At 37.4% G+C, this 27,135-nt stretch overlaps 1 protein-coding gene across 2 annotated transcripts; it reads left to right on the top strand.

The window, feature by feature from the left end:
* The first annotated feature begins 1,362 nt into the window (after positions 1-1,362).
* Positions 1,363-26,774, top strand: LOC124156089 (apoptosis-inducing factor 3). Of its 2 annotated transcripts, none has more exons than XM_046530408.1 (12): positions 1,363-1,565; positions 1,816-1,882; positions 1,976-2,036; positions 2,156-2,334; positions 4,302-4,478; positions 7,355-7,521; positions 7,901-8,025; positions 13,607-13,737; positions 14,626-14,750; positions 18,344-18,556; positions 23,719-23,959; positions 25,925-26,774. In XM_046530408.1, the coding sequence occupies exons 1-12, from the start codon at positions 1,458-1,460 to the stop codon at positions 26,143-26,145; spliced, it is 1,815 nt and encodes a 604-aa protein (XP_046386364.1). In that variant the 5' UTR covers positions 1,363-1,457; the 3' UTR covers positions 26,146-26,774. The 2 variants fall into 2 exon arrangements, with proteins under 2 accessions (XP_046386364.1, XP_046386365.1); XM_046530409.1 differs by lacking the exon at positions 1,363-1,565 and adding an exon at positions 1,628-1,693.
* Positions 26,775-27,135: the final 361 nt, after the last annotated feature.

The raw sequence follows: 27,135 nt of genomic DNA, 5'->3' as shown, positions 1-27,135 counted from the left end.
AATTCAGCAGCGCAGTGGAAAGTGCGATGGGCCCATAACCTGTTGTAAATAGTTACTGGGGGGACGATGGTTTGAGATTCAGGAGGAGTGGTAAATGAACATGACCACACGTGTTGAATAACATGGCGAAACTGCAATTTATTAAAAGAACAAACTTCCGGTGAAGAACAAAAAAACAAATGAATACAGTAATACGATAGTTGGGAGATTACCAGCCATATTCAAACAAAAACAATCACAACAGTAACCAAAATATGACCAAAACAAAAACAAACAACAGCGCAACGAAATTCGTGAAATGTAAACACTCGTGAATGCTCAAAATGAATAGGTAATAAAATCAAACGGAACTTAGAAGCGAACAAACGATTGAAAATTAATATGCGTTCGATGTATCCCTAAAGCACAACTAGCTGAAATATGAAAAATATCCCCTAGGCAATAGTTAGATACCTTAGATCGAAATGTATAGGGTTGACTGAACTAGCATGGAAGAAATAAATAATTTCGTCGAAGCAGTTACATTCACAACTCACTTCACTCTTTACTTCATCGTCTATATGCAATCATTCACTTAGGGGTACATTAAGGGCACAAATTGTGTTCACTTGCACTAGAAGCACAATGAAAGTTCACTTCACGTAGTTTCCTAGCAAATGCAGCAATACAAAACTTTCAATTCCTGTCAACGCTACATACATTGCCTGCCTAACTTGAAGAATGGATTTCATGTCGCCTTGATCCATCCGGAAGCTTCATGCACAACATAGGCCATTTCAAAATAAGGAATAACCTTGGCAAATGTCCAGTCGGCATGCAGAGTACTCAGCTTGGCATCGAGCGATCGAGGGTACAGGCCAGCCGTACAGGCTTGTGTCGTCATCACCTCTATTTCAAGATGGCCGACCGTTTTTGGCGGCGTTTAAAATTGTTCGAATTTTGATTGCTAATAATTCCATCATTACTTTTTCAACGCATCTGTCATTCATCCCAATCAAAATGAAATTACATCAGAAGTGATATACATTCGTTTTTTTAGACCGTTCTGATAGGCTTGAACAACCCTATTCTGCTAACATCCAATATGATTTTTAGATGCATTGCGCTTTGCGTTATCATTTCACTAAAGTATGCTGTAAGGTGATTGTAGCTAAACTTTATAAATAATTTATCTCCGTCTCAGGAATAATATTGATTGCATCGAGTTCCGTGTGGGTGTATAATCCGATAAAAAAAGATGGGAGAATGATGGCTCTCCGGGATAATTTAAATTTGGTGCCGAGACTCAATGCGCCATCTCGCGGCTGAACGCGAAATCCAATTGCCTCTCGTTATCCACGGCTCCACGGCATGACGTAATATCCATTGACAAGGCCGAGAGAAAGGGAGTAGCCGACAGCTGAGTTCAGTACCGCTCGTCACAATTGAAATCGCAGTCGCTTGAAGCTGATACTTGCATGGTGCGTAGCTCTGTATTCAATTTAGTAAGAGTAGCTTTCCATCAAGCTGGAATACGAGGCTGTTTATTGCCAAAGAATAGGCTTTCATCCATTTGGACATTTCAGGTAATTGTTACTGTTGCGTGGGAAGTTTGAATTTACTTTAGCTGCATGATGTTTATTTAAGTCTCCTTGGCCACCTGTTCAACGACCCATTTTACTTTAAACCTTTTGCGAATACTGCTTATGTGATGGTAAAAATTTGTTTTATCTAATCGATTCTGCCTATTTCGTGATTTATATGTGGTAAATATTTATGTGAAAGCCAGTCTCAAATAGTGATTATTATTGTTCACGTTAATTGATACAATTTCAGGCTCTTCAATCTCAGTCTGTTGGCACTTCGACTGGCAACATGGGTTCCAGTAACACGAAAAACAAAGGCAAGAACAAGTTTTGTTTGATGTGACAATTTTGTATTAATCATATGTTGGCAATTAATTCTGACTAATTTCTGTCACTTTTGATGATTTTAGGACAATCTGCGGACTACGTCGAAGCAATAGTTTGTCACGAGTCCACCCTGAAAGAAAATTCGTATGTTCTGATTTTTAATTTCAGTATCATACCATATATAGTTGGCCAAAAATTTCTGAAGAATAATTCTTTTGATGTAAGGGTGTCTATAAAGTCTTGGTTGTGTTGTTTTCTTGTAGTATGCAAGTTTTTGAAATTGGACAGGAGCAGTCCAAAGTTTTGGTTGTGAAGCAAGATGGAGTAATATCTGCATTAGGAACAAAATGTTCTCACTATGGTGCTCCTCTTAATACTGGTGCACTTGGAAATGGCGTTGTTCGTTGCCCATGGCATGGTGCTTGCTTCAACACTAAGACAGGTAAACTTTGTTTTAAGACAGATCAGGAGTCTGGATTCTTTTAGTAGTCATCTCTCCTTATAACTGTTGAGCATTGGAAAGATGTCATATAGGTTGAATGAACATAGCGTTTAAGAGCTTAAATATTTTCTTTCTTGTTTTTGTTTTATCTATCTCAAGAGGAACAGCAGTTAATGTGGAAAGCTTTTTAAAATTTTATTTAATAACTGACCATAGCAAGTGACCATGTTTTGTATTTTTCCTTTTTTAATGCCTGATTGAATTCCTTAAATCACAGCCCAGTGAGAAATGGGTGGTGGAGTCCACGTGGAATCCACGTTGATTTCAAGTGGATTTGTGGTGATTAGCATAAAATGGTAAACAGAATTTCTAATTTGTGGAACTTAACTCTCTGGTGACATTGCGTCATTTATCATCCTGAAACCACGCTAGTTATGTGAAAATGTATCGCACATTCTATTTTTATATAATTCGTGGAAAGGCAGCCATGAGAGCACATGAAAAATCGTAGACACATATATAGAAGGTTTATCTATAGAGTGGTTGAGGTTTTAATGGTTTTAGGACAGCACCTACTGCTGTTTTAATTTTTCCACCATATTTCCACGTGGGTTCCACGTTGATTCCACGACCAAAAACACGTGGTATCCACGTTACATTTCCACGTGGGTTCCACGTGGATTCCACCACCCATTTCTCACTGGGAGGAGCATATGTCGTGGTATTTTTGCCTAGTTTGATTTATTTGACGAATTCCAGTATTTTTTTACACAATTCTAGTTCGTTACCTAGTATACCTAACCTGGTGGTGACAGGAAAATTTCATATTTCACAGCTGGTGTTTAGTTCACTCATATTGAATTCCCTGGTTATATTTTGAGTGTGAAAACGGCATGGAGGTAATGACTTTTTATATTACTAACCATCCCTTTTGATTGAAGTTGGATGTGTTGATAGCTAATTTACTTGATTGTGCATCGAGTGTAAAGTTATAATGTCACCCTTAAGACCCATTTGATGTCTTACTTATTCTATTAATTTCTGAAAATGTTGTCTTTAGGATTAGCCATTTTTTGTTGTTGTACTACGTGATAGAATAGCTTGGTATATATTAATTAAATCGCTTACTATAAATCAACCTTGAGAATGGTGGGAGATGGTTTGAAGAATTAAATATTAGAGAGAGAGCGTTGGCAGATTGAAAAATCTAATGGAGAGCTGCATCAAACTTATCTTATGTCATGCTTATATACAACACATTTTCCTCTGCCAGTGCGTAACAGGAAAAATGCTACGACAGATTCATGAAATTAGAGTGGGCTGTATCCTGTATGTGCATTCACACATTTTCACAGTATTGAGTATTTACCCGGTGCAATTTTAATGGTGAATGTGTATATGCATCAACCCATGCTGGAAAAAGCATTATATAAAAACACCACAGGCTTGTTGATCGGTGATAGTGTTTGAATGTTTCTAAGCTGATAATGCATGTTGTTTCTCATAAGTCCCTTTGGATTTTACCTTTTAAATGAAAGCTCCTGGAAGGCTGTATTAATTGCAAAGGGGTTGAGAATTAAAAGATTATTCCACTGTCAATATGTTTGAGAAAATCGTATTGAATATTATGCATAAAGATTAATTTGAACATTTTGGCATGACAATCATAAATGTATAAAATTAGAGGAATGCATGAATTACTCATTTCATTAATTGATTTTATTAAAGGATTTAGTGACCCTTTGAGTTGAACCAATGCAGTTTATTGGGACATACTTTTGAAGTTTGTGAATCTACTTATTTACAATCCAGAGTAGACCTCATAATTGCGCACTCCTCCATACCTCCTTTGGTGAATACTGTAATATTTGCACTAATTTGAGGCAATTTCGAGGTCTACTATGAATTGCATTTTCCAAATGTTGTTGTGGACTGTAATGTAATATTTCCAATGGATGTCTTTAAAGGTGACATAGAAGATTTTCCTGGTCTAGATAGCATTCCATGCTATCAGGTGACTGTGGAAAAAAGTGGAAATGTGAAAGTAAAAGCTAGAAAGGACCTCCTTGAGGCAAATAAGAGAATAAAAGAGATGGTGCCCAGAGACCTAAATAATAATACAACATATGTTGTCCTTGGTGGTGGTGAGTATTATTTCCAATTAAGTTGTAAGATTTAAAGTTATTTGTGGATCCTGTGTTCTAGGAAATGGAGTCATTCTTTAGCAGATTTTATTCCTATTTTTTCTTGTAGATTTTTTACTTTCTATAACACTGAGATTAATGCTAAACTTCAGCGTTTAATTTTGTTTGGCCAGAATTTTTGGAGCACAGGGCACTTAATTGGACAATGTGACTTACAGACAAACGTGCAGTCAAAATTGTGATATCAAGCGGTGAATCGCTTGAATTCATGTGAAAATGCATGGATGTTAAATTCAAAATAGCCCTTGTTTTAATTTCATTTGTGCATTCATGCAGTTGCACGCCACAATGTAAAATCGATGCCGTTCCAACGTGCACAATTAAGTGCCTTGTGTAAAATAGCCTTTACACTATTTTTAATTAATACCTGTATGCAATTTCTAAGCTACTGCAATCATTTTGTCACTATGTATATATGTCAGGCAATGTTGAGCTAATGCACAAAACAATGTGTTGCATTTGGAAACAGACAGGCTATTAGTAGTAAATTTATGTTAGAAGTGCATGAGAGTATACAAGCAATAGTTGTTCCACATGTTTTGAGCCCAGGAAAGTGAGTCACTCATAGCAATTAAAGAATGTGCTCATGAGAAACAGGCGAGTTTAGTATTTTGAACTTAGTTTTTATTCAATGTGAGAAGTTTAAATATAAAACTTGCCACAGCCTCCACCATAGCTCCCCAAGAAGTGAAATCTTAAACTTTCTCTGAAATATGTACTTATTGAGAATTTATTTCAGTTCAATGTTCTATAGTATTATTTATTTTCTTTTCTTGTTCCGAGACTCTAATTGAATAATTATTAATTATAATTATTTTTAAATTTGGACTTAATCGTAAAGCAGTGCAAATCTTTTCTCTGTTGCAATGTGGACTGCATAACTTGTGGAATAGTGAAGTATTGAGAATAAAAATTCTAATGGGATTTTATCTTGAGTCATATTAACGTGCAATAAAGTAAAGTGGACCCAAAAGTATTTATAATGATGTCACAAAGTGTAAATTTGCCATTAAAAATAGATGTGGACAAGGGGTACTTTTTTATCCACGCACGATGATATTTGCTTGCGTAGGCTTAATTTTAGTCGAGTTTGAAGTCCTCCCCTTCCATTGTCTAATTTCAATTTTAGCTATGCTTTTGCTATTTGTACATTGGTTTTAATTAATTGTCATTAGCCAAAAATTGTGGTGTAATTTGGTAGCCCCTGACCCTGATAAAATCCTGAGAAAACAATGATATTTGATTAGTTCGATTTGTAAAATTTGCTCATAATATCATTTTTATGTTTGATCATGTAATTATTAAAATTATGTGGAACTTGTAGCTTGCATAACTGATAGTCTGTGAAATTAACCAATAATATCCATTGGAATAACCTTTTCGAGACAGTGGAGTTCCCGCCTCAGCATGACTGCTGTACTGAGTCCAGAGAGATTCTTCTGTCCCCTCCATACGGAGCATTTTTGCAGGACATTTGTTAAGAAGAGTCTCGCAGATAGTCACACACTCTCAGCACCAACCTTATTCGACCCTTCCTAGTGGGACTCTGCATTCTCGGACTCAGAGGGTAGTTGGGCTCCCTCCTTTGGGGGTTGGGCTCCCTACTATCGGCATTGGTTCGGGGTCAATCATGCTTTGTTTTATATGAATTAGCTGTATGGATAATTGTTGCTTGAACGAAAATTGCAGAATTAGAATTGAATTCTTCGTTTTTTTCTGAGAATCGTCAAATTTTGAACTATGCTTTGCCATCAATATTAATCCATTTAATACAGCAACAATTTTCGTGCTGATGTTTATTCTGAAATCGAGGTATAAGTTAATATTTATCGTAGAATTTTGTTTAAAAATTGTACACGCTGCTCAGAGGACAAATAATGCAATTATTTGTTTATTTTAAGAAAGGAACATATATTTATTTTGCAAAGTGACTGGATAAACAATTGTATGACCGCGGTCCCTTACCGCTTAGGTGGGTAGTATAAGATGAGGGGTGCAGTGTTGGGTCCCAAAAGAAAGACATTCACACCCGTGACCGTCATAAGAGGGGGAGAGCGAGGAAACATATATATTAGGCATTCGTTCATCTGTGAAGGAAAATCCGACGAAAATTTCTTTGGCTTTCGTCTCCCAGGTCAAGAAACATCCAGATGCATATTTTCGTCGTAGTAGGGAAAAGTTTAAACCCATTTGTTTTTATCATAAGTTGAGCTTATAAATCAAAATAATGTTAGACTGTTTAGTGAAATATGTAACCCTTTGGAAATGTGTGCATTTGAAACTGCAGTTTTAAAATTTGCATCATTCTGTGACAAAATCAGTAAGGTTTAATTGTGACAAGAGGATTATTTTCTTCATGTCCTGCACTAAACTATGTATTACATTTTTCTGACTTAATGAATTCTAGGCAACAGTTAAAATTCCATTAAATTGTTGTACTATCGCCTCTGATGGATTTCCTGGAAGGCAAAGTAGGTATTTAGTTCTGGGCCTTGAGGGTTTGGAAGAGCCCCGATGGTTCTTCCCCACTTACCTTAACCCCCTCTCTTCTTCTGCTGCAGAGTCCTGTTCTTAGTATTCCACGCACATGCAAATGTTATCTGTGGTTAAACTTGATCATAGCTAAGCTAAACACTCTGTAGAGACTGTTATCTTCCTATAATACAATGCACTGAGGATACATATTAGAAAAATATATGATCAGTTTATGTTAGCAAGTGCAGATACAAGATGTAGGGAATTTTCTAATCTCCCATAATTTCATTTTTTAACTTGTTAGTGATGTAATTTGATCTTTGAAATATTAATAATCTCAGGTGGAGCTGGTGCCTGCTGTGTGGAAACACTGAGACAAGAAGGATTTTCTGGAAGAATTGTAATGATTACTGCCGAGAACCACTTACCCTATGATAGACCTAAATTGAGTAAGATGTTGGACACATCTGCAGCTAAAATTTCTTTACGCACTCCAGAATTTTATGAGGTAAGATTAACTCTAAGATATTTTTTTAGAGAAGTCTTAAATCTACTGGAAATAAATTTTATTTAAACTTGGACTGCATTCACTGTTCGATATGACTTAATTATTGATTTATAATTCTTCTTTGTCAGAGGATTTTTGTGGCATTAGCTGCTGGTAATAAATTTCTGTTTTTTAAAATGGATGAATTCCTATTTTACTTACATGCTAATTGTTTTAATTTTCTCAAGATGTTCCTGTTGTTGAAGTTTATACCATTCATTTAATTTATCTTAGAGATATTTTTCCTTGCCTAATACTTTACCTAGTGCTGTACTACTTTTGGAAGGAAGATAGTTTTTATTGTTATTTTCTCCTTTTCAACTCATTCCTTGTTTCTCAGGAGCATGGCATCGAGGTGATAAATGGAACAGAAGCCACTGGTGTAGACACCAATGCTAGAACTGTAAAGCTAAATAAAGGAGCTGATGTTAGCTATGATAAACTTTTTATTGCCACTGGCTCCACGTAAGTACATAATTAAATTTTTCATTATGCCCTCACACCTGCTATTATTGATGTTCAGTGCTTGAGAATTTTTGAAGCTTTGATAACAAGATGGGTTTTAGCATTTATTGCATTATAAAATATAATGGTATTTTTTACATTATTAGTCTTAAATTTTCATTTTCTTTTTCTCTTATTCATCACTTTTAACCAGTGTCGACGGAATATTTATTGAGGGATACATTGATCCCCCTTTAGCTGAGCTCAAAATACAGGGTCTGTTCAATAAGTATTGGGACTGGTTCCAAAAATCAAAATTTATTGTAGTTATCATAATATTTACTTCATAATCTACATAATACATTCCTCCTGCATCGATAGACTTAGTTTGGCATGTCTGCCACTCATCAAAAGGCTCCTGGAAGTCAGTTTCCAGTATATTGTTCAGAGCCTTTGTTGTTGCCGCTTGAACCACCTCGATGGAGTCAAACTGATATCCTTGAGCTGCCTTTTTATTCGTGGAAACAAGAAAAAGTCAAGCCGAATTTTGCTAGCAGCTGCCGCACAACAATTGCACTGTGGCATGGTGCATTGTCATGGTGAAGTTTCCAATTCTTGGCAATGGCTGATCACACGTGCGTTAAGCGATGTCGCACCAGCTTCGCGCACATTTCCTCATTGCAAGATCCTCTGTTACAATGGTGTGAACAGTTACGACTGAAAGGCTGGTCTCCTCACTGATAAGGGCGATGGTTAAATGCCCATCAGAGTCCAAAACGTTTTTCACTTTGCCCACCTGAGCATCGGTTCGAGCGGTTGTTGGGTGTCAGTCATCGACGAGCTCCCGGCCCTCCTTAAACATATTGTGCCACTCAAAAACTATTGTGTGGCTTAAGGCATCATCCTCATAAGCCTGTTTAACCCTTTCAATGCTGAGGCTATTTTTTGTATGGCTTTTCCCTGACTGAATGCATTTTTTTGGGTTTTTCAGTAATACTGCACCTAAGAAACAATTATTCTTCAGGATTTAAAAAAAATTTTTTTAATGCTAAAAATTTAAATTTTTTCAACGGACGTGAATTCACGTCCTCAGCCATACGCTTGAGGCCGCTCTGAGTTGTGCAGGGTAGTATCAACGCCCCTTTACGACCATATATCTCTCCTAAGTTTTTAGCTACCCCTTTTGCTGGGAAAAAATGCAAAGCCTTTCAAATATAGTAATGCAATATGAAGTCTTATTTTTATTTTTATTTAAAATTCCATAGAGTCATAATTTATCAATTTTGTAATTATTTTGCAAATGCTGATATTTTTCTGCTAAAAATGCGATCTGCTAAAACTACAACGGCTAAATAGCTATTTCCCGCACTCGTTCTTCTGTTCTGTGAAATAATAGAATGAAATATGTTGTATGCTATTTTGACATTTGAATCTAATATTTTTTTAAATTTCGTTACGAAATTTTGCAGAAAGAACTAACACAGTTTCTAGCAGGATTTATAAATGAAAAAAAACTTTTAAAACAAGTATAATTTATTTATACATAGCGCTATACATATAAATAATATACACAAAATGCAATCGCACAAATTCCAAATAAACACTAAATCCTTTTACAATACTATTTACAAATTCAAAAACGTAAAAATAGAACAGAAATTACAACTTCATCAGACTGCTGAGCAAGAAAGCATATTAATTATACACAAATAAAAAAATAGTTTCCATCATTGAAATTATTATGTACAAATATTTAAAATCGCATATTTTCATGGAAAGCCATGAAACATGTGTCGATGCCGAGGGGAGGGTGTCACTCGCAAGCAGGGCAAAAGAACGTTGTCTTTTCTTATCCCCTTCTCCTGCATTCCCGGCACCTTCTTTGCACCGTTCTGTTTCTCTTGCTTTTTTCGTCAATTGGAAGGGTGTGAGGGAAATGCCTTGATAATCCTACGCCTCTGGAAGGGACTGATGGGGAAGGGCCTGAAGGGCGAGTGAAATCAGGTGAAAGTAAAGATTTGATTACCGAAAGCCGAAAGTCATAAAATGAATATCTGGGATGTAATTTCTTATTCAAATAATAGCGATTGAGGAGGAGAAGGTGGAAGATGTGAATGCCCAACTTCTTGTACCACTTGAGAGTTTTTCGCTCAATTGGATAATAGGACATCATCTGATCAGTGTGATCAATGCCCCCCATCGCCTCGTTGTATCTTGCAATTGCCTCAGGTTTGGGAATGGTTCCCTCTCCCCTTCGGCGGGGGACATCGATCATTTCGCCGCTATACTGCGAACTGATCATCAGTACTTCTCTCTTGTCTTTCCACTTTATGACGCAGACACTGTCATCAGTGTAGGCATTCACAACTTCCCCCTTCTTAAATTTTTTTGAATTAATTTGGGGAGGATTACCCTTCCGGTTAGTTCTCAAAGTTCCGGTACAATAGGTCTTCCGCTCCAGTAATTGGTGGGCCAAATTGACACTGTTGTAATAGTTATCCATAAATAATGAATGGCCAGCATCAAGGTGAACCTCCATTAGCTTATTCACAACAGTGTCAGCAGCCTCTGGAGTTCCTTTGTGGAGGTTATTACTCCCGAAGCTGCCATTCTCCTCGACTTCGGTGGAGGAATGTCCTCCGTAATATCCTGAGGATCAGGAGTACGCGGGGGACTGACTTGAGAAGTCGAGGGTTGATGACTCTCCCTAAGGGTGGATTGCTCCACACCTCTTTTTATTCCTCTACGAGTTTTAACCATTCTGAAACATGTTAAATGAAAGCATAGTATGATGGCATACTTTTATGGACTAAAAAAACATTTTGGATAATAATATAATTTTCCACTATTTATAAGATCTCGATTAAAAAAAGGAAGACCTGATTTTATTAACATATTGGTTCAATGATGAATGAATAAATTAGCGAAAATAGCAAAATGATGTTTGTTTATTTATAAAAAAAACTGGCGAGTTTGGTGTCGTTTTCCATCATTTTAAAAACACTTTCTAAATATGGTATGTATAGCATTCATTAGAAAACATTTAGCTTGTATCGCTATGCTATTAAATGCCGAAGAATAACTCAAATCTACTCCACTCCCATTGTCATAGGCCGGGGTAGGGTGTTTGCCTGCGGAGGATTATAAGGGTCAGACCTGCAGGTACCCGGAGACCAGCGGCCGTCCCGTTTTACACAGAGCATGGGCAGAGCTATTTACCGCCGGGAGATGAAATGCATTCCGAAATATTATCAGAGGGAATCCCCGAGCCAGTCGGTAGACCATTGAACTCTGCTTCATAATAAAAAAATATCCTCTGACGCCATCCTGCTTGAGGGTTCTTCCGCCCCAACACCCTCATCCCTAATGCTTTTCACGTGGCAATAAACCCTCTTTGTGTCTATGAAACTTCCGAAAGCAGGGCCAAGAAGGTCGCGCGGCACCCCGGCAACTGATCAAACAAAAGAATATGCGGAGAGAGTGAAAGGTATCTGAAAAGAGTGAAATGTCGAAGACTACTAAAGATATTGCTAGCGATCACTTCAACTCCAACTTTCAAAACATCCTTTCCTGAACAGCCAAATCTCTAACGGGAATGACAACACTTCCACGGATAATTATTTTTCTTGATTTCCTGATTATGCAGATACCAAGAACACAAAGTTATTGTCATTCACAATGAAAAAAGATATTTTGTTACGCAGCAAGTGAGGACCGCAAAATTTTAACAAGAATACAAAATGTTCTTTGATATCGTGTCTTTTATTTGTTTACAACATTATGATAGTGGTAATTAATCACAAATAACAGCAACAGCACTTTCATCCTTCAGTAATGAAGGCATTATATGCTTATACTTACTAGTAATAGAACGAGTTTACGAAGAAAAATTAACAATTTATGCATGAATTTGTAATGCACTGGTCCGAGGATTAAATATAAAAATTTAGGAGCGCATAAGTGTCATTTGAAAAATAAAATAAATGAAAATGTTACTTGAGCAAAAATAGAAAATAGCTACGTTTCGCAAAAAAATATTTCGAAGCAAAAAAAGTATAACATAATTACTCATTGACTCACCCAAATTGAAGGGAGACGAAGGAAACAAAGAAGATCAAATAACAGGATCGGGATATTTACAGCTTCCGAATTCTGCAATCGATTATTTGCTGCTCCAGTATCTTGTGCAGGGAGTAATAAGAAGAAATAATGAATACACGGTACATTGGTGTTTAAAATAAAAATAGGATCTATGCACAATAAATGATAAAAAAATGCATTCAATGCTTCATCGCCATATTTCATCGCTAGTTAGTGAGGAATATTCGAAGAATATTTTGGATAACGACAATTTATCGCCGTAAAAGTCGAAAAAAAAAAATTAACTGAAAATTTTCATTTTCTTTTAACTTGAAAAACATAAACCTAGTTATCAAAATACATATCTATAACACATATATCAACACACAATTAGGTAAATAAAAGGCAAATCACGCATATTTACAACAGAAAATGAAATAGAACAAGGAAAAAAAATGTTTACGTACCTCCAAGTGAAAGCGTCTTCGACCGTAATATTCACCCCAGCAAGAAGAACTGACCTTCCCCAAGCGATGGTAGGAGTGTAACTGACGGCTGTGAGCCCGCAAGAGCCCCTACGAACGACTTGGACGCAGTGGTGCCGCTATTAAAGCCGCCGGGTATGGGACGTGAATTCACGTCGGGCCGCCATTAGCTAGGAATCGCTGGACGTGAATTCACGTCCAGCCGCGCGGAAAGGGTTAATGAGTTCAAGTGTCTCCAACTCAGATTTCCCGAGTTAAACCCAAAACTTCACAACATAGCGTTGCTCGACAGTGGGCTCCATGCTGGGAAGCTACTACACCACAAAAAATCACACGTCACAACAATCAACCTGCTGTCTCAACATATGCCCGGAGGTGACTGAACTAAAGTGCACCCAAGAAATGAGGGACCCCTCTACCGAGCCGACAAGTTGGACCCCCCATCCACCGCATTGTTGAGGCTACAGCGAACCAGTCCCGATACTTATTGAACGGACCCGGTATTAGGCAGGTCAAGTTATTTAACATAAGAAATATACTTTATGGTTACTCCATTGTATTGCGAATAGGCAGTTTTAATTTGAAATATTTGCAGATTTTTATAATTTTGATATGATCAGTTATTAGAAACAGTAAACCTTTCTTTTATCATGTGTAAGGTTAAAGAATTGGGTTTCCTGGTGGCTTTATTTTTTTATCCTCTTCTCATGAATTTGAGTATACCTCATCAACATTTCAAAGAAAATGTTCGTTAAATGTTGTGTTGTGATGGCTTTTAGCATGTTAATAATTTTCTACAGTTTTTCTAGTGAGTCATGGAGACCCGTACAATTTGTATTTGTCCTTTGTTTCTAAGAAAGAAGAGGCATCATTAGAATTAAGTCTAGTTTATTATGTATACCCAAAATATAATCATAGTATTCATTGAATGCCAAAATTTAACATTATTAAGGTCATGCATTTTATTTATAAATTGATCATTGTTCATAATTGTATTATTTTCATTTGGTAAGAATGCAATGAATTTCTTTTTTTAGTCCAAGGGTGCCAGAGCTGCCTGGAGTCAACCTTGAAAATGTTTTGACATTGCGAACTATTGTTGATGCCAACAAAATTGCTGAAAAGTCCAAGGGGAAGAAAGTAGTCATCTTAGGAACATCTTTTATTGGTAACTATCTTTGCTGTGGGTTTTACATTTTTTTTAGATCGATGAAAGCTGTGTCAAATCAATTATGAGTGTAGCAGACTATTGAAAATTTGAAAAAAAAACCAGTTTTAAAGCATTGCATCCAGCAAAAGGCTCTATACATAATTGGTTATGCTGGTTTAAGGGTATACAGTAAAAAAGTTATATTTTGAACCTACCTTTACAGGACTTTAATGAAAACTCTAAATAAATTGTCCTGGTCATGAAATCTTCCCATCTTAAATGCATGCGGTCCAGTTATTTCTTGTTGTTTGATACTTCCAACGCAAAGAACTGAAAAACTATTAATTTATCGATGTTCAGTGTATAGTGAAACAGTGTAGATTGTGAACAGTGAAGTTTTTTGTGTAGCTCCTTTCAATTTGCATTTATATTGTCCATGTTTCCTAGAAAATACCTCGCCAGATGCAATGCCAGCAGATGCTGTGTGCAGGCATAGCCTATTTTCATCCCACGTGCCCTGCCTTCTTTTGTAATACCATGGCCTTGCGTATTTATTAGAAGTAATGTTTGAAGCTTCTGTTTAGGTGATCATGGTATAACACAACCCATATGGCTTCAAAACTATTCTGGTGCTATTGAAAGTGGTGGGTCAAGGTTCTATTGTTAGAGGGAGCATTTAAGCATCACGCAAGTCATTCACGCAGTGTAAGCTCTTTCTCCCTCCCCAATGCTAGCAAAAGTAATCTTGTGCCAAGCCCCAAAAATAAGTTAACTCTTTACTTCCCTCTCCTAGAATTATTGTGTGTATAAATTAAGATAGAATTTGCCATTGAAATAAATTTGTCTTGATGAGGGATATGTAAAATGCTGTTCAGATCTGTAATCAAATTCAATTAATTTTTACAGGAATGGAAGTTGCTAGCTACTTGTGTGATAAGGCGTCATCTGTGACGGTTGTAGGAAGAGGAGCTGTGCCATTTGCTGCATCCCTTGGCCCACAAATTGGGGAGAGGTTGAAGAGACTCTTGGAGGTATGGTTAACAGTTTGGGCTTTTTAAAATTTTCTTGACCAGTGATAATATTTCCCTTTTTCTGGAGTAATCATACAATAAAGGGTATAACTTAGTTGCAACTGATGTGAAGCTGCTTTTATTTTGAGACAGAATAACAGAAGCTTACGTATTTCATTTAAAAGGAAGAGGACAGTCACTTTTAAGCTGCCTGGGAAGTCCTTGTAGGTAAAACTTGCTCAAAATCTTCAGTGAGGGACTAATCCATGTCAAGTGGTCCGGTTTCAGGAAAGCATACGCATAATGGACTAAATGGAATTTTGTGTGTGTAATTACTGTAAAACCTCCATTTAACGAAGTTGTTGGGACTGGAAAAATCAAGACTTTGCTGAAGGGGGTTTTGTTATATGGTGGTGAATGCAGGTTGCATCTTTGGAGGGACATCCAAATGTTTGTTGTCTTTACTGTGCATGTCACTTTTCTATAGTGATTATAAACAATTGTTATTTACTATGAAATACTGTGGCTATCACCAAATGATTTTCAGTCAGCATATTTGTAATTGAAATTCTTTTTTTTCTTATTAAGGTCTGAAATAAAAGGAACGCCAAAATTAATGCATGTGGATCATGTAATTTTATAGTATTATCAGCTGTTACCGGAGATGTAATGGTTGCATGTTTTTGGGCTTATCTATCACACATGCTCATGTTATTGACTGTTGCTGGGATGACGAATGTGTTTATTTCAGATCATTAGAGAATAACATAACTAAGATATCAGTCTGATAAGAAATACTATATGCGCAATAGTTGTATGGTATATAGGTTTATAGATATGACTCGCACGCTCCGCGCGCTCGTTAAGGGGCTCCGCCCCTTAAAAACCCCGGTTCCGGCTTCGCCGTCTACATTTGTGGTCGCTCGAAGACTTTTAAAGTTCGAATAATCTCACCTCAGCTAGGGGCCGGCTTCGCCGGCCAGGGGCTAGGGAGGCGCCCCACTCATTCCTCGAAACGGCTTCGCCGTTCCTCGCTGGAGGGCGACTTCGCCGCCCAGGGGTTGAGTGTGAGTTGAGATGGGTGGAGTCTACAGCGGCTGCGCCGCTTGAACGGCAGGGCGGCTTCGCCGCCCGAGGGTTACTGAAGCTCCCCCTCGCCTACGCCAGTCACTCCTCGGAACGGCTTCGCCGTTCATCGTTGTGGGGCGGCTTCGCCGCCTTGGGGTCGAGGAGCCCCCCCGCGACTGCTCCGCTTAGTCCTCATTAATGCTCTTCTCCACCGAGAGGGGTGCCCAAGGGGATTCGGGGGTTTTAATGTGTCATGCATGCGGTCACTAATCGTCCACAGTGATCACGTAGCGATGATTGTAAAGGGTAGTGCAATGCGGAGTAATAGTGGCGACAAGTACCCATAAAAGAAGACTTAATGGCACGTTTTTCATTTTTGCGGGGGTTCCAACGGAATACCGGGGGGTTTATACTTGTGTTAAACCAGTGGTCACAAATCGTACTCATAAATTCCGTGCCGATAAGTCGTAGGGGTCCGGAACAGTGGTCTGACGATTCTTTTACCTGGAGAGGCGATTTGTTAGAAATTTTTTGGGAGGTTTCACGGGGTTTTCGGGGGTTTTAATAAGTGGTAGGGGCACCGGTTAAATTGTAACGAAAACTACTCGGAAAGGCGACTTTAAAATTCATTAATTTTTTTAGCGATGTTCCAGGAGGTGATCGGGGGTTTCTGGTATTTTTTCCCGTATGGTTTACGGTTGCTCGCCCTCACCTAATATTCCGGACCTAGACCTCAGAGGGGACGGGTAGTGTGGCGTAATGTTTGCGAGAAGTACCCAAATAGGAGACTAAATGACACATTTTACGTTTGGGAGGGATTTCAGAGGGATACCGGGGGTTTAAATGTGTGTACTCCTGGAGGTCACCATCCATTTACATAAATTCCGTGGGGATGAGTCGTTGGGAGCGGTGGAATAGTCACGTAAAGTACCCAAAAAGTAGACTTATATGCAAAATTTTATTTTTTGGGGGGGTGTATGAGGGTTTACCGGGGGTTTATAGGTTTTTACTGCCAGCGGTCATCAATCGTCCACATCAATTCCGTAGCGATGAGTGGTAAGGATTGGAGAAGCGGCGGAATTGTGACGATAAGCACCCGAAAAGGCTACTTATATGAAAATTTTAATTTTTTAGGGGGTTTCGGGGGGTTTAAAGTTGACGATACTATATGGTCACATTCATTTACTGTCATTTCTAACAGAAGTGTGCCTTATGACATCCATATTTCGAGAGTAATACAATAAAAAGCAAACCAGTCCCCAAAAAAAGTGAGTAGTGCCCGCCATTTTTATTTTTTCGCGGTTAAATATATTGAATCATTTATTAAACGTTCATGTTTTATGAAAGACAATAAAGAAGTCTATGTAACTACAAAGTTTGAAAGAAATCGGTCAGGTTAAAATTGACATAATCTTCCATTAGTCTGTTGGAAATCGTAATTTTCGGTGATTTTCGGAATATTTTAATTTTTTTCTGAGTAACCAAGGACGACGAAAGAAAATTGTTACCTTCATTTCGTAGACGATGTTATTAGCATATATAATAATCATTTTCGTTATCCTATACCTTAAATTAAGTCGAAGGGAGCGGAAGTTATGAAATTTTATTCGAAAAACGAATTTTTGGACGCCATTTTGGCTGCAAGTTTCTTAAAAATAAATTAACAACATTACGTATTTACGTGCCCACTTTTGTCAGCTTTCAGGAAATGCATTAGCGATCCGTGTGGCACACACCATTCGCGCGCAGTAAAATAAAAACCGAAAGACTGTCCCCGAAAAAAGCCCGATTTCGGCCATTTTGTCGTCCTAGCGACGACACGTGGCGGAAACTTCCGGTTTTCGGATTTTTCCTCCGAATCATTTCGGGTTCCCCGCACGCGTGCCAAATTTCAGCTCTCCAGCACTTCTAGAAGTGGTCGGGAATTTGTATCCATGAGTGAGTCAGTCACCACAAGGGCTGTATATAGATAGGATTCTGACATAAATAAAAATAAAAGACGAAATAATAATAAAAATGATGGCTGACAACACGTGGAAAAAATTTCATCTTGCCCGGTAATGAAAGTAATTTGAATTATATTCCTGGAATCTGGATTTAAAATTCCAGAATCAAAGTAGGAATAGGTCCAAGGTTTGATTCCCTGTCTAATCAAGATGAAATTTTTTCCATTTTTATTCAGCTGTCCTATGATATCCATACCACTACTGTGTACTACGGCATGTGCTTGTGTTCTATCTTTTCATTTCACATTCTATATTTTCATTTGTTTACATACTTACTTATGGTGACCTTTTTGATTCATTAGATATTAAAGATTTAATATAGATATGTGTTCCACAATAGCAGATAACAAGGCTTGGGTTTCAGTGTGAGTAAAATTGGTATTATGTGCTTGTATATTATAAAAGGTTAGCCATATAATAACAGCTTATTGGTTAAGAGTGCAGTTTTAAGTTGAGTAATCATTGGTCTTCATGTTAAAATTTCTGTCTGTGTTACTATATTTGGTAATGTGCAATTGTATACCTTTTATTTATTTACAGGGTAAGAATGTGCATTTTGTCATGAACAACAGCATCAAGTGCTTCATTGGTGGTGAAGGAGGTGAAGAAAATTTACTTAAAGAGGTTGAACTGGAAAATGGAGAGAAAATTCCTGCTGATGTGTGCATATTAGGATTGGGAGCTCTACCCAACACTAGCTTCTTGGAAGGATCTGGCATTAACCTGGAATCCGGGAATGTCGTTGTAAACAATGTATGTAAACAGATTAGAATTTGAATTAAGATTAATTTAATTTTTCCGTGTGGTCTGCTCATCATTGTGCATGCACTGTGTATGCATTAACTTAAGAGCGTTTGTTAATCTTTATGGAAGTATATTCTGATAAAATTTCCCGGTATCCTTGATTTCTCTGGGCTCAAGGGCAATTCATTTCATGGAGATTGATATAAGCATAAGCCACACTGACATGGTTTTCTGGATAATTTATGCATTTTTGTTCGAGATGATTAAAATATTCTGTCCTGTTGTCCAATCGGAAGTGTTCAATTTTACCTGGTATCCTTCTCATGCAAATTTTTCGTATGTTATTCAAGGTTTCTACTTGCAGGTTCATGTATTTTACGTTTTCCAGTCAAAAGTATAGAGATCAGTGAAGTGAGTGAATTGAGGGTCAAGAGTGAATTAAGAAGTTGAAGTTAATTAAGGGTGAAAAATAGCAATATTCTGCATGTTAACCTAGGTTCCTAATTTTTGTATATATACTCACAATCCTTGATAAATTCTGTTAAGCTAAATATCCAATCACATGTGGAAAATATGAGAAAGGGTTAAAATATTAGACTGGTAAAGGAAAGTTGCTGGAAATGCTCTTAAGTAATGGTACTCATCTGCATTAGACTGTTTTACAAGTTGTGGTGTATCAAGCTGATAGCTATTCCATACCAAATCTGAGGGACAGCTTTCCAGAACTCCTGCCCACCTGCTGAACTGCATAGCACATTGAAATTCTTCAAAGGCATAAGGCACATTTTTTAAGCTGTCCAATCTTGTTATTATTCCCTTTATAATACTGTAAGCTCTTGCATCAACTCACATTAATAATAATATTTTTTATTCTTTGCCTGTGCTATTCTACGGACTACATGTCTTTCTTACTTATTCCATCATTGGAAATTTGGCTTCCTAAGTAACAAAACTTTTACTTAAGCCTCTCTTTTCCTAATTCAATGTTTGTCATAGCCTCCTCCCGATTGCTGCATACGAATATCTAAGTCTGTTTTGTTTTTCAGCTGATTTCTTGTAATGGTTCCTCTCTATTCTATAGGCCACCTCCACTTTCCCTTGCACTAGGTTATTTTGCACCTCCTGCCAGAGGTTCATCATTAGGCTGGCCCTTATTTTTCAGAATTGCGAAAAGTTATGTTTTCCTGGTCTCAAAATGATCCAAATGAGGTCTTAATTCACGTATTAAAATTTGGTTACTTTAAAATAACGGCAACCCGTGCCCCAAGGGCCCTAAGTACTAAGGACCCTCAATTGAGTTTTTTGGGGTCAAAAAGTGCTAATCCTATGTAAAACGCAAAAGTAAAGCCCTTTAGGGCCAATTTTCTGTTTGTTTTGATTTATCTCTAAGCGTTGAGGAGATATTGTCCGTCGTAATGTAATCCCCCCCAGGGCGCCTCCCCGCACCGCGGAACCACTGAGGTACGGCCCGCACCACTTACTATAGACTTCCCCTCAACCCCCTCCCCTCCCTCGGCAAAGACTTTGCTCACACTGGCAAGATCTAGCCTCTGAAGAAATTTGCTTACCTTAGAAAGAATTTAATTGCAATAACAATACTTCCAATCCAAGAGATCAATTTATTTTCACTATAGCCATGAATTTCGGTACATTAACCAAAATAAAATACATTTCCATTGTATTTCTTATTCTTCTGTCACTGTTAGGAGCGGAGAACCACACCTTTTACTTTCTTCTTGAATATATTGAAATCTATTCCACCACTAACTGCATTTCGTTCTCTTCTCTTTATTTGCGTAAGAACTTATTTCTTCAGCCCAAGTACATTTATCCGAGAGATTAACTGCACTTTCCCCGTCGTGCGTCAAAAATTCAATGGTACCGCTCCTTGCAATTTCAAACAAGTCATCAAGTTTTCTTACGAAAGATTCTCTTCTCTTCATCTCTACTGTAGTTCGCGGTCTCTTTATGTCGTTGCACGTTCATCCATTCTTTGCGTCATTTTTCTAACTTTTAAATCGCCTTATTTACCGTAATAACAGGAATTCTAGTTTTGTACCATGGATGAGACGCATTTCTCTCGGTTTTTCTCGCACTAAGTCTTACAAATTTCGAACCCAATAGGTGATAGAGAAAACACACAGTACTTCTCTCACTGTAGGTAAATTTGAGCCGAGTATTTCTTCACTTTCTTTTCCTACCAGTTCAATGCCTGGATTTAGTCTTGATTACACTCTTTCCTTGCTGGTCTATTCTTAAAATGAACATCACGTTCATGATAAAGTATTTATTTCACCACTTTTCTCCTTACATCCTAAAAAACTTAGCACCTTCTATCCCTTGCACACTATACACAAGAACTATCTCTCTACAGTGATCTGCATCCGTGAACTGACTATCTCGTTTCGTCTTCCTTGAATATTTCTATCTACTATTGGAGCCCTGGAAGCCCTGCTCATTCCATTCACTCCTTTATAATTCATAGACACAATTGTATCACATGCTTATAATATTTTGTACATAACAGAGCACTTTGGAACAAAGCCTGCTGGAATGGTTCGCGGCCGTAAGGCGGCAAAAAATCAAGGTTTAAGGGGTCGGTACCTAGTACATAGGACGGCGTTGAAGGGTTAAAGTTGACATTATAGGCTTTAACAACGTTAATCATGACACCAGAGGAACAACCTATTCAATACTGCACCACTAGCATGTGAATCTTGTCATCAGGAGCAAAGTCTTTTCCGAGGGAGGGGAGGGGGTTGAGGGGAAGTCTATAGTAAGTGGTGCGGGCCGTACCTCAGTGGTTCCGCGGTGCGGGGAGGCGCCCTGGGGGGGATTACATTACGACGGACGATATCTCCTAAACGCTTAGAGATAGATCAAAACAAACAGAAAATTGGTCCTAAAGGACTTTACTTTTGCGTTTTACATAGGATTAGCACTTTTTGACCCCAAAAAACTCAATTGAGGGTCCTTAGTACTTAGGGCCCTTGGGGCACGGGTTGCCGTTATTTTAAAGTAACCAAATTTTAACACGTGAATATAGACCTCATTTTGATAATTTTGAGACAAGGAAAACATAACTTTTCGCAATTCTGAAAAATAAGGGCCGGCCTATTCATCATCCATACTTCTCTCGCTTTTCTCGTTTTACAACAAATTGCATTCCTTATACCCTTGTAGCAAGCCTGTCCCTTCTCAGTTTTCGCATTCTTATACTTTCTCAGTTCTTCAATGAGGTCTAGGACTTCTTCCATGATACATGGCTTTTTCTTAACAACTGTTCCTCTTCCTGGAACGTATCTAGCATCTCAGTCTGACCTAATCCTATCATGCTCTTCGCCACTTGCTGAAATGTACGTTGATTGTTTGTTGCCTTTAATTTCTTTAATTGCCATGAGTTCTTCTCTGATCTCTGTAATTTCTTGAATTTTAGATCGCATTTCATCATCATTAGATTATGATCACTGTCAATATCTCCTCCGGATAGCTTTTGCTCTCATTAATCTGGTTTCTAAACCTCTGCTTCCGTATAGTCTATTTGAAATCTTTTTGTCTCCTGGCATTCTCCATGTATATCTTCTTTGCATGTGATTCTTGAATGGTGTTGGCAATCGCTTGTTTGTGTTCTGGGCAGAATTCCTGGAGCCTTTCTATTCTCTCATTTCTTTTTCCTGTTCCATATTTTGTGGTTATTATTCCTTCCTGGCCTTCACTGGTGACAGCGCTCCAATCACATAAAACAATAAGGTTTTCTTCACCCCTTCCCTGTTTGTTTCAGTGATATCTTTGTAGTTGTCTTCATCTTTGTAGTCAGTTGTAGGCATGTAAACCTGTACCACTCTAGTATATAGTGGTTTAATCTCTAACTTCACCATAAATATCCTCTACTTATTGCAGGAAGCTTATCACATGCATTCTGGTGCTCCTTCCAAGCATTATCCCAGCTCCAGCATTACTCTTTAGAGATCCTGTGTGTACAATCTTATAGCTTTCACTTTAATAGTCTACCTCTTCAAGAAACTTCATTTTAATGATTCTAAGCATGTCATGGTTCAAAGTGCTCATTTTTTTATCTCTACCATCAAAATTTCTAGCCTATAGCAGGTATGAAGTGATCTAATATTCCATGTTCCTTTTGTAACATTCTATAGCATTTGACCAACGTAACCTCTCAAGTAGTCCCCAAATGGAGATCCGAATGGGGGACTAGTTTACCTCCAGTATATTTTACTTGAGAGAATTCCTCCAAGTCATGTTATAAAAATGAATGGAGTAGTTGCAACTCCTTGGGATAATAATGCGGGGGTTTCCCCTTGCCTTCTACATCACAGTACTACAGCCATTAAAGCTAATGTTATAACGCCTTCAGTGAAATGTGGGTTTCTCTACTGACCACTATGGTGTTATCCTCCACTCATATGAAGTAGAACTAACCTCTCCATTGGGTGATGGGAGGTATAATTATTGGTGGCCTCCTGTCGCACTTACTAGCTACCCCCTCCATGGCTGTATTCAGGTTCTTTGAATTTTTGTTGTAAGAGGTATATATCCCGGTGCTGTGACTTGAAGAATTATGGGCTTGACTGAAGACTCTCTCTCTCCACTTCTTTCAGCCATTGTGGTTCGGTAAATAGATTGCGTAGCTTCAGGATTCCACTGGTCTCATCTGTTCAGATTCTTTGCTGGAAAGGTCTTTCTAAATGCTCTAGGTCTTCCAAGTTTGAAATATAAAATGCCATTTTTTTTTGCAATTTTTTCTTCTTTTTAGCTGTGGCAGAATGCTCAAATGTGGCTGTTATACTGGTTTTGACCACTTTGGCCCTGATGGTATTTAGGAAGGTTTTTATCTGTTTCTTGGTATTGGTTCATAATCAAGCATTTTATTTTCATAGCATAAATTTCAAAGCTAGTCAAGATTTTTGTTTGGGCATTTAGATAACTAGATACCAAGTTTTTTTAGTTCTCGTAAATTCTACAACCCACAGGTTTTTGCTACTATTGAAGCATTTTTTGTGCCAGGATTAAGTTTCAAGAGAAACAATCAGAAAATATAGAAATAGCTTTTAAATTAAAGATACCAAATTTGCCATCTGCCATTCCTTTCTAAGTTACATAGCATTACTGGGGAATATTTTTACTCAACTCATACCATTTATTCCTGTTTACAGAACTTGGAAACCAACATCTCTGGTGTATTTGCTGGTGGTGATATTGCTCGAGCACCCTTACTGACTTTTGCATCACCAGTGAGTGATGAAGAAATGCCCCATGCAGCTATTGGACACTGGCAGCTGGCAAACTTTCATGGCCGAACAGCTGGCTGTAACATGGTTAATCCTAATAGCAAAGAAGTTAAGACTGTGCCTTTCTTTTGGACTGCAATCCAAGGAAAAAGTGTCAGATATGCTGGTGAGTATAATTACTGTTAGTTTGTATGATTTATTAGATATTTGCACTAAGACTTACCTACACTGATTAATTTACTTTCAAACCAAATAATAACCTTGGAATTTGGGAATGACTGCTTTACATGATAGCTCGGAATAAAGTATCTTTTGATGCACTGATGGATATGGATGAGCTTGCTTCTGAAACTAGTGAGGAGTACAGTATTAAGTGGAGTAACAAGTCCAGTATTTGTCTTATAAAAGGGAATTAGTCAAGTGAATTATTTAAGATAACCTTTATTAAATTGATACCTCCACTGCAAAAATGCTCAGCAACCACCCACCAAATCAAATCCGCTCATTTAGTAACCCAACAATATGAATCCGCTCAGCCGGTAGTGTCCAGAGCATAACGCTCATCTCTATCCTCCTAACATGGAGGTGAGCGTTAATGCTCCAGATACTGCCAGCTGAGTGGATTCGTATTGTTGGGCTACTAGATGAGCGGGTTTGATTTGGAGTGCGATTGTTGAGCATTTTTGCAGTGGATGTATGGAAATGTCTGCTAAATTTCTTTGCTTGAAAGTTGATATTTCATGTTAACCCTTAACCAGTGACGTGCAATTCTTGTTACACTATCGCGGACGTGCGGTCTGGGAGATCGCAATAAAACAAAAATTCATAAAACGTCGCAGAGTCATTTTTAATGCTCAGTTTAATGTTTCTTTGACTTCTCAACTAAAACTTATATTTAATATTATGCATTCCCAATATGAACCAACTTTTCCAGTAAAAATTGTTATTTGAAACGGGATCAAAAAACTGATATCAAAAACACTTGAGTTGTTATTATTATCGTAATTTTTTAATTAAGTACTTAATTATCCCCGATATGCAACTAAAAATGCTTCCTTACAAATTATTAATTATAATTATTCTTGAAAAATCACTAGGAATTGTTTTTAACAACTTTTTGAATTAATTCCACCAGCATTACGTTTATTGGGTTTTCCAATTTAGTGACGTGAGGTCTCACAGACTGCTACTAAAATTCATTTGCAAATTTTCAGAAATAAATAATAAGTACGTTAAATTTTAAGAGTGCTGTGTCTTTATTATAAAAATTAAGACACTCACGAGGATTATAGATATTTTGAAATAGCAATTTTGAAAATATATACAGTGGAACCTCGTTAAAGCGAGTACGGGCTATAGCGACACCCCCGCTATTACGAGAGATAGCCGATGCACCGTCAATTGACCCTATAATAAGCGTGTTTAAAAAATTCGTTTTTACGAGACCCTTTCGGCGTTGGCTCTCGCTACAGCGAGGGTTTTACCACCGGAAGACTTTCATCAAGACTCCTTAACCTCTGTAATTGCTAGTGATCTGTTAGAAATGAAGTTAATGGGGTGCTCAGTCTCAAATTTATGTGGTAAACTGTCGTTCGATAAATATAATGATTGACGAAACAATGCTTTGCATGATTTTTATTCAGTGCGGCGCTTATAAATTGTTTGAATAGTTAGTCGTTATTTGAGTAAGGAAATTTAGTGATGCAAAAAAACATCGCCTTTCGTCTGGATTTATGCTTAAGTTTATCGGATAGATGTTTATCTGTCGCCGCACCACTCCTGTTCCTGTATATCTGTTCGCAACAGGTATATTGGCTATTATTTGCTCCACCTCCGGTAAAGCGACAATTCGCTATAGTGAGTGTTTATTAGTGCACCATGGGGTGTCGTTATATCGAGGTTGCACTGTATAGTTTTAGAAACGCAGCGGTCTCTCAGACTGCACATCAACGGTTAAGGGTTAATAAATTACTTTCTTATTAATGGTTTTGGTAAAATCACGTGGCCTTTGTGTGGAGTAAGTAATTAATTTACAAAATTTGCCTGATGTGTTGTCGTTTTCTTGGAAAGCTAGTTTTCAATGTATTTGGACAAAATTTTTGACTGTATAAATAATTTCAATTCCTTTCAGGACATATTCATAATTATGATGACATTGTTCTAACCGGTGATTTGGATGAACTGAAGGGTGTTATTGCATATTACTGCCGTGGGGAAAAAGTTCTTGCAATCGCTACAGTCAATTCAGATCCTGTGGCTGCTGAATTTGCAGAGAGACTCAGTTCTAGGGTTCCCATCATGAAATCCGAAGTGGCTGGAGATGATCCATTGGCATGGCTAACAAAAAAATAAGCCCAAATGGCACTTTTGTTTTGTATTATGCAACTATGGGCACATAAGTAACATGAAAAGAAGACTGTGGCTGATTAAACTCTGTATGTTACGTGTGGATATTTGTTATAAATCACTGCTGATTTTTAATCTTGCGAAAAGGATGTTTAGTCCAAAATTATTTGCAAGTTACAATTATTTCCAAATCAGAAATTTGTGAAATTGTGTGCTGGTGCTATGAGCAGTTTGTTTTGTTACTACTTAAAAGAGCTTATCAGTATTTAACTTTATGAATTCTCAGTATTTTTATAATGAATATTTTTAAAGTATTACTTTTCTATTTTCAGTAAATTATATATAGTATCTAAATCAAATTTTTGTACATTTACATGCAAAGTTTTGTGGTTTGTCTCTGTGGCAATCGCTTAGTTTTATCCAAGAGATATAATATCATTCCGTAATCTGAAGATGTATATTATTAAATGTTTATTGTTGCAAGAAACTTATGCTGTTGCACCCTTAAGTAATTTTATTCAAATCATATAGTTGTTAGGATTTTTATATGGAGATTTTTATGATTGTGATCCATAAATTGTAATTGCTTTGTTACTTTGGTGAAGGTTGAATAAACTGTATTTTTGAAGTGAGAAGCTGAGTTTGTGTACTGTATAGCTGATTAAAATAGTATCCTTATGTGGGAGCATTGCAGTGGACCTTGATTTGTTGATGGAGCAATATTTTTATCCATGTAAAATGGCCCCAAATTTTTTTAGTGCAGTCATAATGTTATTGAAATATGACAGTGATTGATTCAAAGTAAGTGATTTAGAGACATCTGTTTGTCATCATTTGGCATTATCAAAAGAGAAATTCAAATCTTTAATGATGATACCTATATGCATCCATAGCCAGAGAGCATTAGCTCCCTTCATTTTACAACTAGACCAAAGTATGAACACTCAAATTTGAAGTATATTCAAGTCTTAATTTTATAGTATGTATCACTTTACC

This window comes from Ischnura elegans, chromosome 3, assembly GCF_921293095.1.
Source record: "Ischnura elegans chromosome 3, ioIscEleg1.1, whole genome shotgun sequence".
Classification (NCBI taxonomy): Eukaryota; Metazoa; Arthropoda; class Insecta; order Odonata; family Coenagrionidae; genus Ischnura; species Ischnura elegans.
The sequence above is the reverse complement of the archived record's forward strand: the minus strand, read 5'-3'. Positions and strand labels throughout refer to the sequence as shown.

Coding starts and splice junctions, on each gene's coding strand:
- LOC124156089 (XM_046530408.1), top strand. CDS start 1,458: ATGGTGCGTAGCTCTGTATTCAATTTAGTAAGAGTAGCTTTCCATCAA. Junction 7,522..7,900: donor GCACTCCAGAATTTTATGAG/GTAAGATTAACT, acceptor CTTGTTTCTCAG/GAGCATGGCATCGAGGTGAT. Junction 13,738..14,625: donor CTTAGGAACATCTTTTATTG/GTAACTATCTTT, acceptor TAATTTTTACAG/GAATGGAAGTTGCTAGCTAC.